Source organism: Culex pipiens, chromosome 2 (assembly GCF_016801865.2).
Source record: "Culex pipiens pallens isolate TS chromosome 2, TS_CPP_V2, whole genome shotgun sequence".
NCBI lineage: Eukaryota > Metazoa > Arthropoda > Insecta > Diptera > Culicidae > Culex > Culex pipiens.
This window is the reverse complement of record NC_068938.1, coordinates 193,352,146-193,370,873: the sequence shown is the minus strand read 5'-3', so window position 1 is coordinate 193,370,873 and position 18,728 is coordinate 193,352,146. Positions and strand designations below refer to the sequence as shown.

Here is an 18,728-nt window from a genome sequence, read left to right as displayed (position 1 = left end):
AAAACAGTAAATTCGCGCCAGATCCGGCGCGCCGTAACAACCCTGATAGCAACTGAAGGTCCGGATCTGCATTAATACGTGTGGAATATCTCTTACTAGAAAATCTCCCAAGAAGGACTCCGAAGGGACTGTCACACCATCAATCACCTTCAATGTCAATGTTTGCTCCCCAAAATCTGCATGACATCCAATCTGCTCCGGACTAGTAACTTGTCCCCAGCCCACACACACACACACAGTTCACCGGATCAATATTTGACATCCAATTAAGAGCCACATCAGCCGAACGTCGTAACTCACGGAGCCGGAAACGGATCATCCACTGGTCTTCGCTCCGTCCGTCAAACACACCGTAATTGGCTTCCAGCAAAGAAGTGGTCCCACTAGGAACTCCCACCGATTCCGGGTTGGTATTGAGATAAAGTGCCCGCCACGGACATCCTCACAGCAAATAAAAAATTTACCTCGTGATTACTCATCGGAGTCAGGTATTCCGGCCGTTTTTGCTGCACACCTCAGTTGGGTGGGGTGCTGGTGGTAAGGGAGAAAGTATTGCGAAGGACCAACTAGGTCAGTGACGGGGCCCTTTCATCCAGTATGTACCGGCACAGAGGAGTAGGACGACGAAATCCATAATGGAACAGCAGTTTTGCCGCGCCACGACGAAGGACCGACAAAATGGCAATAGTGTGTTGACTCATGTCGTGGTTCGGTATTTGGTTTGGACTTTTGCAACTGTGCATACATAGAGGGGTTGGGAATGGGCTGTCTGGGAATCCGACGGACTCAGCCCCGGACTATTCTGTTATTCTACGGTAGCACCAACCACTATGGTTGATTGGCGTTCCTTTCGGAACTTTGGAATCGTGTTGTACGATGGAATAACAAAATTATTGTTAAAGGTGAAAGCGTTACGAATTCATCCATGGGATTTGAACAATTGGACAAATCAATCATATTATGTGAATCTTGAAGTTATACACAACATATTAAACCTAGAGAGAGAGAGACATGCATCCCATTCTCAAACTTCGGAGGACTCCTAGCGGCTATCTTGGAGATTCCTGCAATACAACAACTTTTAGTGTGTCGAAACAATTCTTTCTACGTTGACTGAGTAGGACAACTAGTTGTAGTTTAGTCGATTGTGGTATATCCCTTTCCCTGACGACCTGCATGCTCAGAAAATGTGTTGAGTACAACTTTGTACTGCTGGAGCTGGAAGTTTCTTAATCTACAGATCTCCAAGGATTCTTGGAGGCTTGTAGCATCAATTTTGTAACGATTCGGATTGGGAACATTCTCGAACATCTGGAACTATCAATATGTGCCAATGTGCCATGTGTAAGGCTACCAACTGTACGGATTTTTTCCTTACCATACGGATTTTCGAACCTCTTCGCGGATTTTTAACAGGCAGGAATTTTTTTAGGAAATTTTACGCATAATAAAGATTTGTACGGAATTTTTACAACTTTTTAATTTGCTTTTTTTGATTTGGTCGAAGCTTTTGTTAACTAGAAATTTTGATTTTTCTGTGAGTTTGATTTAAAAAGGGTGAGTTTTCCGGGGTTTCCTCAATTCAAACTTGATTATTAATAATTCTAGAGTTTTTGAACTATTGTCTTTCATATGTTGATAGGACCTTTTTTTAAAAAAAAACTCTAGAATTGTTCTTTTAGAAATTCCTAACTTAATATATTTATCATTTTCCAAAGGCTTTCTAAAACTTGTAAATACATTTGAACATTTGAATTAACAAATCTAGAGTTTTTTTAAAGGTCCTATAAACTGTTGTGTTTCACATGTTATAGGACCATTTCAATAAAAAAAACTCTGGAAAAGTGTTCGTGAAAACACTAAGAACGATATTATTCGTAAAAGCAAAATTGACATTTAGTAAACATTTAAACGTTTAACAAAAAAAATTGAAGAATATAATGATTTGATTCAAATCACGGTTTATTTTATGAATACTTTTAAACGTGCAAATCATAAGCACTCTGATAGCATTTTGTGAAATTTGATAGCTATAAAAACGACACAGTTTTATATTTTTAATTGTCAAATTTATTAAATTTATTTATCTAAATAATTCATTGACAGTTTTTGTTATATTTTGGTGTCATATTGGCAAAGTATACGGATTTTTGCTCAGCAAGAGTTGGTAGCCTTAGCCATGTGCTATATAATACTCTTTTAGAACATAGCAAAACCATTTTTCTCAAAATGAAACTCGTTATAGCTTGGAGAACAACATAAAAAATAATATATCAGAATGCATTTTAGGTTTAAATTTACCAATTTCTACCAAATTCATAATCTAGACTTTTTTATCTATAGTATGGGCTATATTATGGGATTTATTCAAAGTAGGGGACAGAGTTTTCGGTCGAATGGATCGAGTAAACAACTGAAGGAAAAACGTTACAAAATAACCTTCGAAATAAATTACGATGTACATTGTTTTATTTTTTTTTTTTTTGGTAAGGGAACATTTTGAAATTTATTCATGAAATAGAAATGATTTCTATTCATTTATATGTTGTTTTCAGCAATTTCATATGAAAGTTCATTCAAAAAAAAATGATTAAAAGTTTGTAAGGAGGTTCCTTGGCCTAAATAATTAGAACATATTTATTTGGGCCGTATGAGGGTTTTCAGAACCATGATAAAACCTGTAGGTTTAAAAATGTTACTAGGGGATGGTCCTAACTATGTTAGGGTGGACACCAAAATTTAAATTTGAAAAAACTTAAGTTTTTCAGAGAATCTGAAAAAAAAACTATTTCAAGACACCGTAAAAATAGCATTTTAAGTTTCATACACTAGCCTGCACAGAATGTGGCGATTGCCTTACCATGATCATAATTTTTTTTTAATTTGGTCAGGTGGTGACCATAAACGATGTAGTTTTTAAGAACGTCCATATTATTTCGGAGCAGAGCTAGTGGTTTAATACGATTTTTCAAATGTTTGGTTTGATTTTTCGGACCTAAATTTTTTTTCGTTATAAGCCCAACTTATAATCAAGATTTCAAAAAAGTGATTATCTTATTTTTTGGCAAATTTGAATTATGGGAATTGTATGTTAGGGAATTCATATAGAAATACGTGTCTAATTATTTGGGCCAAACAGTAATATTCATATGGAATTGCTGTTTTAATATTTTAACGTTTTGAAATAATCACTAAATTTTAATTTTTTTGACATTGCACTATAACCTTTGATAAATATTTGCAACGACTTTACTTGGAGGTTATTTTTTTTTTCTGATATTTAGCCATTTCTGATTTTATTTTATTCTTATCGGAATTCAGAAAAAATATCAAAGTGTCCTAATGATCGGTCTTGTCTTAGTATAAACAATTTTTTAGCAAAATTCTATTTTCAGCCTTTTTATTGTTAGGCTTAACGTACCGTTTTTATTTGGCTGTGTAAGCGCCAATGTATATTATTTGTTTAAAAGCAACGATATTAAATTATTACATAAAAAAATACAAAAAACAAGTTGAAAAACAACATTATTTTAGTTTCTTTTTCGGACAACTGACATTTGTTTTTTTTTTAAATCAAAAAGTTTTACATTATAAACCTTAAAATGATTTTACAATAATCATGCTAGGTTATTTTCGAAAATATTGTTTTCGAACAGATCGGAAAATTCATTGCATATTTGCTTCAAAAATTTTGAACATTTTAAGTAGAGAAAATTATTTGAAAATGTACAAAATAAATGTCCAAACCGTTTAAACTTAAAAAAATATCGCTGGAAAATAAATTTTGATCATTTTCTTATGGATTATTTTGTATTCATTGAGAAAATCCAGATTTTTTTTTTAATTTTTGATAATTTTGAAGAATAGTAGAGATAAAAACTTGAAAAAGTAATTGTAATGGCGTTGACTAAAAAAAATTACAGTAAAAGCATACTAATAGCAGGATTGCCCATCAAATCCCATTTTTAAATTTCCGACTTTTTGCAGAATTTTCAAAACGTAAATAAAAATAAAACAAATTCCAAATAAAACATGTTTGGAAACTCTAAAATAGGGTAATTAAACAAAACTTTCTAAAAGTAATAAAGATAGCTTTTAAGATTTGAAACCTTTTTTAAAATATCGAATTTTCCGTGTATTATTTTATAAAGCATTATGAAAATATTCTCAAAAATAATCATCTGCATTTCAAATACTGATTCAATTTTGAATTGCCGTATTATTCAGTAATCTAGTGTCTTTTCATTCTGAATGAAGCGAACATAAATATAAATAATAAGTAATAATAAAAAATATTAAATATTTTTTACAATATGCCCAAAAATTTTAATTTCAATAAATTCTTCTGTTAAAAAATAACTCCAATAATATTCAAGCTTAGTTTCAAGTTCCTAAATAAAGATATGTAATGCAATAGTAGATTTCTTAACATTGTATAATTTTAAGTGATATAAAATTGCTTTTTTTAAATAAAAAATTGCATTTTTTTCAATATTTTATCATTGCCAATTTGGCCACCATCTTTGATTAAAAATTCTAAATCATTTTAGAGTGGTTTATGGGTCATACTTAAGCTTCTCAATCAAAAATAAGAAAACGAAAAAAGAAAATTTCTTGGTTCGATTATCCGAAGTTAATTTTTTCCGAGGCCTTCGGATAATCGTGTCTGGACTGTATTTATGAAATTGAAATTGTCAAATATTTCAGAAATAAATAAATAAAAAAAGAAAGTTATAGATTACAAGTTTTCAAACATTACCATTGTTGATATCAAACTATATTTTTGATAACAAACAAAAATATCATCTGCATTTAACGGAAGAGCATAAAAAGAGATGTCTGATTTTCCAGAATCATTGAATAAAGTTTCATTTGTTTTGAATTTTTGCAGCAAAATTAACGTTTTTTGCTTTAAAGTATTTTTTAATGGCATTATATTTGGTCTGCCAATTCTAGAAAATATAAATACAGTGTAATAATTTGTAAAATGTGATCTTGCATAATTTTTTTTGAACTATTTTTCAATGATAAGATAAATGATTTCACAAGAAATGGTATTTTTGAACTACAGTAAATTTAAAATATGGTATTGAAAATAAAGAAAACAAATGTATTGAAAGATTGCATAATAGTTTAAGCTTTAAGCAATTGAGCAACACAAACTAGAAAAGTAATAAAAGCAAGTTTATCTGTTATGTCTTCTCCCATTAGCATTCGCAAAATGCGTCACATCTCAGACCACAAAGTTTGCCTCTCCGCGAACCGATTCCGAAACCACCGCCGGGATTCAAACGGGGGGTCTCTAATTGCTTTAATTACTCCGAGCATTTCACTGTTTAATTGAGCGCCGAGACAAGAACTTTTCGAACTTAACAAACTCCGCGCCCGCTAGGGATTTCACTAATGCAAGCGTAAAACGCCTAATGTTAGGCAACACAACCATTGCGAGAACTCGGTTTAACGCCGAAGGTTGGGGGCACAAAACTTTCACTTTTTGCTCGATTTTGAATGTTTGACAGTCGCAAATGATGTCCTATGAATATTAATATCTGGGGCAGGGAAAAAAAATCTGATAAACAAGCTTTGGGAGAGAGGAAGTCACATTGTAACGTGATTAAAATTCACAGCGTTGTAAATAATCAAGAGTCTCGAACTAGAAACAGGACACTTCTTTACACTGGGATGAGCAAGCTAGAGCCAGCAGTGTTATCCCTTATTTATCAACATCATCCTTCTGGGCAGCCCAAGCATCATATCCAGATTCATTCATTCATATACGAAGTGTGGAGTGGGGAGAACACAGTTGTTATTCATGGGGTTCAGCAAAGCAGATTACAGTGTAATCCTGCTCGCAAAGGCCACCATAAATCATTTGGATACAATGGCAACCGAAACCCCCCTCTGGATGGGGGTTTCGGGATGAAAGAGTTGGATTCTGTTATTTTTCTGTTGACTAGGAAGAAACGTGATAACTTGATTTTCACATCGCTTGTGAAAAACGATAAAGTTTGACATGTCGCATGACAGGGTTTGGTGAGGTGATGTGTATTGTCCCTAACGTGGAATCGACTTCCGGCAATCCGGATCTACCGGTGATACCTTCTTTCAAATTAATTGACGAACCTTTTACTGTAATTCTTCGTCAAAAATACAACTTAGTTTGAGGAGATTAGTTTGTTTGAAGCTTGACTTGAAATGTTGAGTCGATTCCGGACTTCCGACCCAACCCGGAACCCCAGAACCGGCCCCAAAAGGGGACAAGTCCCACATCCCCGCCAAAACCCACCATGCGACGTGTCAAACTTCATGGTTTTTCACGACGATTCCAAATTCTAGCCTCGTTTCTTTCGATTATAAACTTGCAATTCCATCTGCCTTGTTGCCAAACCATAAAACCACCCTTCCGGAAGTCCGCGTGTTCTAGGATATGCCATTACATTTCCTAGGTTAGTAGAAGCAGCTGATGTTTTTGCCTCGATGGAATGCACCCCGTAGGGTAGTGCAAATAGGTTTACTCGGGGGCTGGGACTGGGACTTCGTGGGGCATAAAATAAATTCAATATTTTACTGGCTACTGTCAACGGTGGTGTCCTCTTGTAATGCGCTCCACCCAGGAACAGGAAACGTGTACACAAACCGTAAAACTGGCTTTGTGGGAAAAATTGTGAGGAAGGATGGGAATGGAAACTCAAACCAGGAATGGCCAAGTAAACTTGGAGAATCCAATAAAAATGTTTGTACATCGGTGCACGATAACAGGAAACACGATAGAGTGGTTGCATTACTCGGGACATTTTCCCGAAGAAAAACATTATTTATGGTTCTGGATGGTCGAAGAACTTAAAAGTTTAAAAATTACTCAATTTAATCAGAATCTTACCTGGTATGTGTTGTCGAAGCTGTCGTACATAAACCGGGTGATTAGCGAGGTTTTACCCACTGCAAACAGAAAAGAAGAAGAAAAAAATAAGGTTCAGATAAGGCGTACTTGGTTGATTTATGGATTATTTTATCGCAAGAAATTGCGCTGGAAATAGAAACACTTGTTAACCACCTACCCTGCTAGAGCAGGGGTTTTCAATTTTAGTTCCACGGTCACAGTACTGGGTGATTCACATCATGGGGAAAATGGAGCAGATCCAAGGTTGGTAACCGCAAAAGTTCGTGTGAAATATTTGGTGAAAGGTGAGAACAATGACGTGCCGCACTAACAATGGCCTTGTTAACCCTTGGTTAATCAATTTGTAGAAATTCAAGAACTTCAAATTCAATTTTTAGAGGTCAAAATAGTTCATTAGAAAAAAGGTATGAGAAAAAAAAATATTTAGAGTTTTAGAGTTTTGGTGTGTTCAGCTGAATTGTTGCAAAAGCGAAGGGGCAACTTTTAGCTTGTATCAAAATTAGGGTGGTTCACGATAAGGGTGTTTTAGAAAATCTAACATTCCATAAATGTTTTTGGGATTTTTTTTAAATATAATCATATAAATCTAAAGAAACCTAAAATACATTTGACCAAAAATCAGTATTTTGATACAATTTTCTTAGGGTGGTCCAATACAAATTTTCCCTGAAAATTAGACTATTTAGAAGGAAGGTATATCTAATTTAAAGAAAAATATCATTAAATTTGTCCGCGTTTTTCGGGCTAGATCTCCACTAAAAATGGATGTAATTTTTGAACAAAATGTCCAAAAATAATTTTTCGAACTCTAAAATTGCTCAGAGCAGCACTTTTCTCTAGAAATTAAAAAAAAAAATGCTACGGTAACAAAAAAATGTTTTAGAGGGTTTGCTCTGATGTTTTTTTTTTTTTTGTAAAATTAAGCGTAGATTGCGAGATAAAATTTTAGTGTCTTCGACAAAATTGTTGGGTTTGTCATGCTCAATAGTTTTGCTAGAAGAAAAAATTCCAAAAGTTTTCATGGAAAGTTAGATTTTCTAAACCACAGATATTGTCAAATTTTAATTCTAGATAATTTTGAAAAAATTAAGGGTGCACAGCAACCGAAGAAGTTGTTGTCTTCTTATTCCAAATTTGTCAAACTTACGGACCCAATCCTGAAAGAATCTGATTGTCAAAATGGTCAAACTTTATTGTAAATAACTTTGAAGACTGTAATTTAGGGGATGAATAAAAAATCATATCGATAGTTCCCGTATTTTTGAAGATACTAAAATGTCTGTAACAGAAATCTGGGTGTAAAAGCGATGGTTGATGTGTACCGTTAAATAAAAATTAGCAATATATTTTTTAGAGTGTATCTATAGCCTACTTTCCTTCTCTTGCTGATCCTTGGTTTGCTATTCCTCTTTATATCGATGGATTCAAACAGCATACTTCGAAGATTCGGTTCTATAACTTGATTCCTGTTTCTCTCGATAGCCTTTTCGATACTGACAAGTGAAAAATCGTCTGTATTTCTTTTCATAAAACAAATTTTATTGAAAGTTTTTGCCTGCTTTAATTTACAAGTATTCACTCAAAACATATTTTAAATCAGTGTTTAAATCATTTGGTGATAAATTTGCAGTCGGAAAAACTATTTTGGAACTGTAATTGAACGTCAAAGTGCCGAATTAGATGCTGTTCCCCTAATTGTTTAAATCTTTTGATTTTTTATCTTAGCTAGAAATTTGAATTTTTTAAACTTTCTCAAAATTCTTATTTTTTAAATTTAACAAATTTTACAAGTTTTCTAAATTTTTAAAATTTTAAAATTTTCTTAAATTTTCTGAATCTTTTAATTTTGTTTTAAATTTTCATGATCTTTCAAATTTTCTAAATTATTGTAAATTATTGTAAAAATTATTGTAAATTATTGTAAATTACTGTAAATCACTAATTATAATTTTATTTTAAATTTTCAAGATTTTTCAAATTTTCTAAATTATTGTAAATTATTGTAAAAAATATTGTAAAAATTATTGTGAATTATTGTTAATTACTATAAATTACTGTAAATTATTGTAAATTATTGTTAATTGCTGTTAATTATTAATTAATAATGTAAATCATTGTAAATTATTGCCTAATAGAGCAATCATCTACAAAATCGGCCCCTAAAATTTTTTTCGTACAAATATTAATACTATGGATTGCAAATTTTACTAATTATACTATTTTTTTTTTTGCCCAGCCCTCAACTTTGGCTAGAGTCTAGGGAAATAAACTTTTTTTTTTTTTTATTGATCATACAAAAATGGTACGTAAATATTCGAAAATCTATACCTCAATCTTCCAACCGATTTGTTGGTGTCTTCGGCAAAACTGTAGGATATCACACTCTAAAAAACAAATAACCATTTTTAATATATTTTTTCCACAAAACATCAAATTCCGAAAAAAAAAACGTAAAGTGGACCAGAAAAAGCTACTGTTGAGCCTCAGAGATATTTTCACGGAGTTTTTTTTATGAAAAAAATATTATTTTTTTTTTCAAAAATATCTGATATTTGCTCTTTTTTCAAAAATAATTTGAACAGCATAATTAAAAATGCAGAAAAATATTAAACGTATTATTTTCAAGTTATAGACATTGGAGGGGTAATTCCAGGTAGAATGTAATTTAAATTTATATAATTTCTGAAAAAAAAACTTGATAGCCAAGAAAATTCTCAGCAATTTCCTTTTTTCTTTATTCTATGAAAATCGGACAAAAGGTTCCACTGCAATAACTTGAAATAGAGAAAATTGAAAGGACTTATTTTGCAACTGACGATAGCTCGGCAATCATTTGGCCGATTATCAAAGTCAATAAAATTGTAGCACATTTTCTCAGCTTTAAAAAAATATATTTTTAGAGATGAACATACATGGACACTATTATGTTACAGCTTTCTACCTGGAATCAACCCTTGAATGTCTATAACTTGAAACCGTTACCTCTTATTGAAAAAAAGTTAGTGTACTTTTCATTTGTAAAATGGATTTTTTTTGTTCAAAATGGCATTTACAAATTTTTTAGGGTTCATTTTGAATATTTTTGAAAAGTTTTAAAAATTCATATAACGTACGAAAAATTAAAAAAGAGTTGAATTGCATTTAAAGCGAAAAAAAACTCTACCTTAAAATATATTTTTGTTGTTTGAGTTCGGAAATTTGTAATGATTTAACAATAGAAGAAATAAAATAGAAACGAAACAAAACAAAAGGTGCACCAAGGGTTAATCACGTCACGCTTATATTTCTCCAATTCCGTGCGCGGGAGATTAGCGTTTTGAGCTCTATATTTGGGGATTTATTTGGCTGGTCTGCATTTAATGAGATGCTGCTGGAAAAGGTCACGGACAAAAACCTCTGGCGCTTTTGCTGAGAACTATACAATGAAATTAAAATATTCAACCAGCAGACATGCGACTTAATTTAGAAAGTTGCTACTTTTTGTGTGTGTGTGTGTGTGTGTGTGTGTGAGGGGGGTAGAACAATGTCGGCTGATCTCTTGATGTTGCAGCTGCAATTTCTGAATTTGCAAGTAGTTTTGAAGAGGTAGGCTAGAGGGGGAAGAAAGTTGGTTTCGCAAACGCGAAAACAATGGGCTCTAGTTTGCATAATTTCACATGAAAGAGGTTCCTACCTGTAGCCGAGAGAGCGGCTTTGTATTAGAAGCATTTTTTTTGTGAATTATGTCAGTGTTTTTTTATTTCTCCCTTAAAATTTGTTTTGAAACAGAAAAAATAATATTTCTAGCTTTTTACTTGATTAGGTACTACAAACACAAGGAATCTCATTGCTTATTAGGCTTTTTTTATTAGCATAGCATAGCATTGGTGTCTACCCGTAGTTGCTACTCTGTTATTGACCAGGACCTCCAAGAATTGCTCCGTGGACCACAGATGAAGAGTAGAAACCAATCATCACCACTTCGCAACTTTCAAATGTCCCTATCATGCTAGCCAATAACAGCGCCGGCCACGACCAGTGGTAAGACACGGGGAAGTGGATAGGAATTTTAGTCCGATACTTGAGTGATGAAGACCGCTAAATCGGCTGCGTCTTCGACAAAGTATCACGTGAGGTTTGAGGGTGTTAGTAAGACGGGTGTGAAGCCAGGATTCACCGTGGTAAGTGATGCAGCCGGTCAAATCTATTTGACACATTCCGCCGTGACGTTGCAACGCTTTGACTTTTCTTTTTTCAGTATTTCGTCTGTAACTCAAAAATTACATTGAAAAGGTACATATGTTATTACAGATTCGAAAAGAACATTAAATTTCCTATAAGAAACAATGTTGAACGTTTTTTTTTAGCGAATATTCTATTTTTGAGAGGGGAATATGTAGCGTGACGTTGCAACGCGTGACTTTTTCTCAATCCTGACCTAATTCATGTTTCGCCATTAACTCTGCTCTGTTAAACGGCAAATTTGGAGTTCTTCTTCCATTTTTAGTGTAAAATTGGCCAACAAATCGAATGCAATCATTAGTTTTTCGAAAAAATTAAACCTCGATTTTTAAAGACCACTTACATTTCGTGACGTTGCAACGCTCTGTTTTTGAAAAAAGGGTTTCTCGTTGCGTTGCAACGTCACGAAATTTTAGTTTCAAAATAAATCATAGTTTTTGTTAGATTTAACAACTAAAGGGTAAAAATTTAATAATAATTCATTAATTGACAGTACTAGGACATGTGAATTGATTGGCCCGCCCATGTAGGCCCCCCCTCCCCCCTACCCCTATACCGCTTTCACAGTAGCAGTACGATTTACGAAGTTTTCCAAAGCGTTTTCAAAATATTTTTTTTGTTTTATTCCATTATCACGAAGGACACCCCCCCCCCACTCTCCCCTCCTCTATCCATGTAATGGGGCGTCCATGTATTACGTAACGGCGTAATATCAAGGGGGAGGGGGGCGGGGTTCGAGGATTTATACAAAAAAATGTATCGAAAATGTATTACCAGGAGGTGGAGGGGGTCTAAAAATATTAATGTTTTGTTACGTAATGCAAGAACACTCCCTTAATATTTTAATGGTTTTGGGCAATTTACAAAACACGTGGAAATTTTAGAAGGGAGGTAAGGAGCTTCAAGTTTTCAGGAGGGCTGAAATTTATAAATAAAGTGCCCATATCGTTTGTTCATGGCCCCTAAGGGGTGATCTGCAAACAACGTAATTTATTTTGCTGACTTTTGCGTTTTTTTTTTAATTTGAGGAAATAATAAAACGGTTTACCTGCGCAACATAACATTATTAATTGCGAACAACTAAACGTTGCATACAACTTTTTTAAGTAAGAGTTCGTCCAACAACAGAGTGACAAAAGTTTGTAAAAAAACAATCGAATCACGTGATTTTTATTGTTTAATGAATGTCACTGTAATTTGACTTACATAAGGGTGTGGGATAAAAAAATCGTTGCGTTGTATTAGAATGAACCCTCACGTAAATCAGTTTATCATAAAGGGGCCATCCAGTAACCACGTGATTACTTTTTTGAAAGTTTTAGAATTTTTCCCCCTTGTGAACATCGGTCTATTTTGATTTGTTCAACAAGTTTCATAAAATACTTTTTTTCGAGTTGCATACAAAGTTAAGTGACGGAATTTGTGAATGACCCATGTACAATTCTTCTGTAAATATGCTCGGAAACATTATATAAAAAATATATAATATTTAGTACCCTTTTATCTTCAACAACCAACTACGCATACACCTTTTTTGCCATGTGACCAATATGATTTAAAATTTCGTGACGTTGCAACGCAAACTTAAACCTGTTGTAACTTTGGATCTAGACAACCAATTAAGTCGCTCTAGGTTGCATTTGAAAGCTCTTTCTAAGTACAAAGAGCATCCGAAATATCAAAATGATTGAATGTTTAGTTTTTTGTTGACATAAACAAATGTCCCTTTTTCGTGACGTTGCAACGCAATAAAATGGTAAACTTACACTAGTTTGAAAAAATACTTAACTTAAGATAAACTGCAAACCCATGACATTTCCGTTTAGTACAACTAAAAACCTACAAAATGCAATCAAAAGAATAATTTTTGGATTTTATTTCGCTGGAAACCAGGAGTTTTTAGAAAAATGTTTAAAAACGATGATTTTTATCACGAATTGATGCATTATTTAACCAACTTGTACATAATGATATTCAAATGATCTATTAATGAAAACCATGATTTTTGAAGCTTCAAGTAGTCTAGAATCGAGGAAAAATATCCAAATAGCTCATACATGCTTTTCAAAATTTCATCCTAAGGTGTACATTGCCGGAGAATGTGTCATTTATAGTCCTTGATTCTTCGTATGTTCTTGGATTCATTTTGGAAGCTTTCCAATTCGGTTCACCAAGCTTTTTGGGGTGAATTCTGGTCGTGTTGAAAGTTCAATATTCACCTAACGAGTATGCAGCCGAGTAAGTTCTTGAATTCAACTTTGCATTCAATATTGCATTGTCTGTTCTATGGTTCTCAGATTCCCATCAAGTTTCTTGGATTCTTATAGCATTCTTAATCCTTCTAGTCAACTAAACCTCGATGGTCTGGTGGTTAGCATTTTTGTCTGCTGACCCAAAGGACGGGGGATCGAACCCCGCCGCGAGCTAATGAATTTTTCGTTCATATTCAAGTGTTTAGAATTCCTTCTTTCCAAAATTTCTCGATAGGAGCAGATGGGAATCGATCCCAGAACATTCCGCTTACAAAGCGAACAGCGTAACCATTCAGCCACGCCTACCCCCATTGCTTATTAGGCTTTTTTTATTTAAAAAAAAACTCCTCCGTACTAAACTTGTAGATTTTCGTAAGAATTTTTTTTTCAGATAACAAAAAAGGATACATATTTGACGAAAACTTTAAATCTATCCCGACAATCTGTATATTTTATGAAATATTCATATCTACATCGATTTTCATCAGCTTTGTTAAAAAAAAAACCCCATCGTCACCTCTGATGATGGCAAGTACAAAATTGTATAAAAAAGAACATTAAATGCGTCATCTGTTCCATGGCTAAATCGTTGTAATTTTTATGAAAATACTTCAAAACATCGATACAATAAGTCTAGGAAAAACATTCTGAACAAGGTTGTTAATCGATAAAATTATCGAGGCTCGAAAACGATAACGATAGTTCTATTCCATTTTTTCGAAAGTACTCAATTTTTCATAATGTACAATAATTGATACCCTTATTGTGAAGCGAAAATTGTTAAGCATTTTCATTTTTTTTATAAAATACTCGAATTTTCACCGTATACCGTATTTTTTCGAAAGAACTCAAATTTTCATAATTTGCCATATGGGTATCGATCTAAGCGAAATTCTGTATATTTGTTTTGCTTTATTAAAGTTTTTTTGGAAAATACTAATTTATTTACAAACTATCGTATTTATTCAAAAATACTCAATTTTTGAAAAAAAAAAAGCATATTTTTATTTAACCAAGCGAAATTTAGAATGCTTTTCACTTTATGAGATTTTTTTTGGGAAATTCTAAATTTTTCACAAAGTACCGTATTTTTCAAAAATACTAAAATTTTTATAATTCTTTTTTTTTTTTTTTTTTTGGGAGGGTGGTCCAGCCGCACATCGTTGATGTTGAAACCTCTAAACTGGGCCCTCGTCCTGTCACGTCCGTCAGTAGTCTTGTCGTACATTTCAACTAGAATCAGATCTGCCAATGAATTAGTACACTTCGACCAAATAAACACTGACGCTGTATGGATCTGACTCTAGAATAAATGCACAGTTGTGTGTTATTCATAAGTCCAAAATGTTCAATTATTCATTTAAGTCCAAATATTCATTTGCTAACTACTTTGGATTGAAAATCTAAACTTTAATCTAAAATCCTCTAAACTTAATGTTCAAAACTAAACATTTCTTTACCTGTTATAGCACTACTTCTATCAAAAAAAAATAAAAATTTATGAACTGATATACAAATAGGATAGAAACCGCGATTTAAAAAGAAATGACCATTTACGTCAAAAAATCCGTAGTTTTTCGATTCGCAACAATGGTCGATACAATCATAATCCGAAAACCGTTAGTTCAACAGATCAACGAATTTTGTCCGATATCATTACATTGTTGATTGATAGAGACTCTATGGACAATTTGACATAAAAGAATGCCTAGTATTCTACATCAATCAAAGTTTATTGACAGCATTACTTTAACTTAACTAACTAACTTTAAAATCAAATAGATTTGTAAAGGATACAGATTTATTTTAAATGCTAATGCTAAGCAACAACACAATTGTACTATCCTGAAGTCCCAACCTAAATCCCACATTGTGATAGTGAAAAAGTCACAGAAGCAGCGGTGTCTTGTGCAATTGTGATATTTTCACTATCGTAGAACTACCTAGTTCACGAAGACAGCTTATCGGTCAACGCTTAAGCCCTGGGGCTGCGACAAAGCGAGTTCTCGTAGCATGAAGTGGTGTCCATAGTGCTTATAAAAAAGAATGTATACCCAAATTTTAACTAATGCACTAGGATCAAATCATGCCCCTTGACTTTACAAGGCCCAGGGAATACTAAAATTTTTATAATTCGCAACCTTATTATCAAATGAAGCAATTTTTTTATGAAGCATGCAAAATTTCGCTTCGTTTGATACAAATATTGGAAATTATGGAAATTTGGGTATTTTCGAAAAAAATAATGTAAAAATGTTAGTATTTTCCAAAAAAAAAAAAAAAAATCAGGGGGCAAAAAAAATTTTTTTCATAGAACTTCAAAATTTCAATGGAAATTTAAGTGCAATCAGCTGAAATCAATTTAAAATGCATTCTCCTGCGTTTAGAATCATTTTTAGTATGTTTTGGTTGTTTTAAAAATCTTTTGAATTTTCGATGTTTATTATCGCAAAAAGTTTTTCTCGCTAAAATTTTTGTTTCATATTTTTATTTTTATTTTATTTTTTTTGAATGCGAATGATAACAAAATAACTGAAGAACTAGTGTAAAATGCATTTTAAAATTTTTTTTCTATGCAAATGTTGAAACTACGGCTTGTTATTTCAATATTTATTTTTTTTATTTTTTTTTTGCCCCCCTCTTCCTCCCCCTCGACCCCGGCCAGAGCTGTGGGACAAAAACTTTGAAAAATATTTGCATCGGCCTTATAACTAAGCGTAATTTTGTATGCTTTTGACCTACTCAGAAAATACCCATATTTTCACAAAATACCGTATTTTTCGAAAATAAATAATTCGCAACATGGGTATCAAACGACGATTTTTTTATGAAATATACAAAATTTCGCTTCGTTTGGTACAAATATTGAAATTTTTTAAAATTTGAGTATTTTCAAAAAATAAATCTGAAAATGTTAGTATTTTCCAAAAACAATCTAATAAAGTGAAAAAGAATACAAAATATCGCTTTCGAAAAAATACGATATTCCTAAATACTCGGGATTTGCAAAATATTTCCAGTTGTCAAAATGCTGCCATTTTAAAAATGTTGTTCCAGAATTTGGAGTTTTTTTAATTTGAGACTTACTATTTACATTTTCCAAGGAAATATATGCTTTGTGATAGCAGTGAAAATTTAACAGGATATGGTTGAATTTATCGATTTTAGAAAAATTTTAAACATGAGTTATCGTTCGTTATCGGCGATAAGATAAGATTTTTACAATGAATACCAAATACAATATTTAGCAAAATGACGTGACGTTATAGAAAATTTTAATCTTTTATTCAATAATTTATCGCTAGCATGATCAAAACAAAATTTTTGTTGTTTTTATTTTCTTACTTTTAACACCAAATTAGAGTTTTGCGACCCCAGTTTAGTCAAATTTGAGTTGTTGATTGCCTTTTTAGCATATCAAATACATTTTCTCAGTATTTCAACACCAGCATTTTGGCCGACATCTTGGAATTACAAATATTTAATTATTGTTTTTCACAATAAACAAGACAACGATTTTTTTCGTGATTTGATTATCCGAAGTAAAATTTTTCCGAAGCCTTTGGATAATCGAGTCTGGACTGTAGCTCTAATTTTTAGAAACAAATGTTGAAAATATTATCATAGTTTTTAAACCAAGAAATTAGAACAGATTACAAAAAAAAAAGAAATACATTATAGGTACCATTTTTACCTGAAACATTTTATCATATTGAAAGTAATGCTCGGGATTTGAATATTTTTCAAAGAAAACAGAAAATAGTACATTCTTAACACTATGAATATTTATTAAAAAAAACTATGAATAAATATCAAATAATCTATATAAAAGAAGCAAAAAATAAAACAAGAAAACAAAACTAGAAAGGGTAGGTTCACGTTAAAAATACAAAATTTTGAAACAATGCAATTAAAAATATATTAAAAAATATTCATGAGATTATTGGCATTTTTCAAAATTTTGATACTCCTTGTCACTGCCCGAAAATTTAAATCTTCTTTGTTATTAATTTTTGTTGGTTTGAATGTAACACAAAAAAAAAAAAAAATCCAGCAGCAAATTTAACCACACATGGGCGATCTGGTTTCTTTACCACTTCCTCCCAAAACCAGAGCCCACAATCTGACCACCTCAACCGTCAACACACCCTCGATTACTCAATCGATCAAAAAAGTGAAGTGAAGGCCATTCCGTCCCACGCAAAGTCAGTGTTTCTTCGTCATCGAATTAGTCATCGCCCACCCCGTCCAAACCGGACCCGACCAAGCGGCAGCGAAGAAACGGTACAATTGAAGAAACAATTTGCATTCTTTTTTTTAAAGGCCACCAACAACAACAACGGCTTACACGTCACCCTCTTCCTCTTGGAAACCTGGCGCAGATTCCCCAGCGGACGACACTTACCGCTCTGTTCGCCCAGAAAGACCAGCTTGAACTTCCGCAGCGGATTGCCGAAATCGCCCGACGACGACATGGTTCGCTAGCAGCCTTCTTGCTCTCTGGTTCTAATCCAACAGTGACCGGTGATGTTCCGGATCTCCCAACGCTTAAGCTCCCTTCTCTTTCTGGACCCCTGTCCGGGTTCGTTCCGGTAGAAACCGCTTGCACGGGGGGGAGTGGGCACAAAATGGCAGCAGCGGCAGACCCGAGGCCACCCCACAATCCAACGGGATCTCGGCGACGACACTCCGCAGAGGAAAAACTTTTTTCAGCACTTTCTGCTGCTTCTTGGACAAACTCCGCTAGGGGGAGGGCCGGTGGGAGGAGGGCAAAGGGGGGCCACACCAGCCAGCCAGACGCACACGTACACCACACTCACACACACGCAGCCACACCGTGCTGGAGTTGGCCACTTTTCTCTTTTCACCACCCTCTCGAAAGGAAGAGGAGAGAAATTTTGAACCCGAAACTCTTTTTTATTTCCCCGTTTCAGAAAGAATATCACCGCAATCCCGGAATCGCGGTCACACTGGTTCCGACGACGACGTGGACACCGCGGCACTCTTTCGCTTCGGGAGGAACCGACCTTTTCAGCTTTCCCCGGACACTACGACGACGACGACCGTTCCGTAATCCGTGCGCTCCACTGAAAAACTAGTGACATTACACTTTTTCAACGCGAACTGACAGCTGCAGACGGCACTCCTCCTCTCTCATCGCCTTTTGCTTTGCTGGCCGCTTTGTTTTGCTGCATGGGACGCGGCAGTATTTTGATGTGACGTTGGCAGGAGTAGGAATGTTGAAATGACTGTTGCTCGACCCTAAACATTTCAGAAAGGCGTAAAGTTAAATAATATCATAAATAATAATAAAAATCTTGGTTTTTCAAAAACGTACCATGGGATAACACTTT

The 18,728-nt window shown here is 33.7% G+C and overlaps 1 protein-coding gene across 2 annotated transcripts in view; it reads right to left on the bottom strand.

Moving 5' to 3' along the window:
- LOC120415213 (ras-related protein Rab6) overlaps positions 1–18,497 on the bottom strand; it is a 62,570-nt gene extending 44,073 nt beyond the window's left edge. The window contains exons 1-2 of one of the 2 annotated variants that reach the window (XM_039576671.2): positions 17,780–18,497; positions 6,881–6,939 (exon numbers count right to left, since the gene is read on the bottom strand). In XM_039576671.2, the coding sequence (XP_039432605.1) occupies positions 6,881–6,939; positions 17,780–17,849 (129 nt within the window). In that variant the 5' untranslated portion in view covers positions 17,850–18,497. The remainder of the gene's footprint in view (positions 1–6,880; positions 6,940–17,779) is intronic. The other variant, XM_039576672.2, reaches the window with a different exon arrangement.
- Positions 18,498–18,728: the final 231 nt, after the last annotated feature.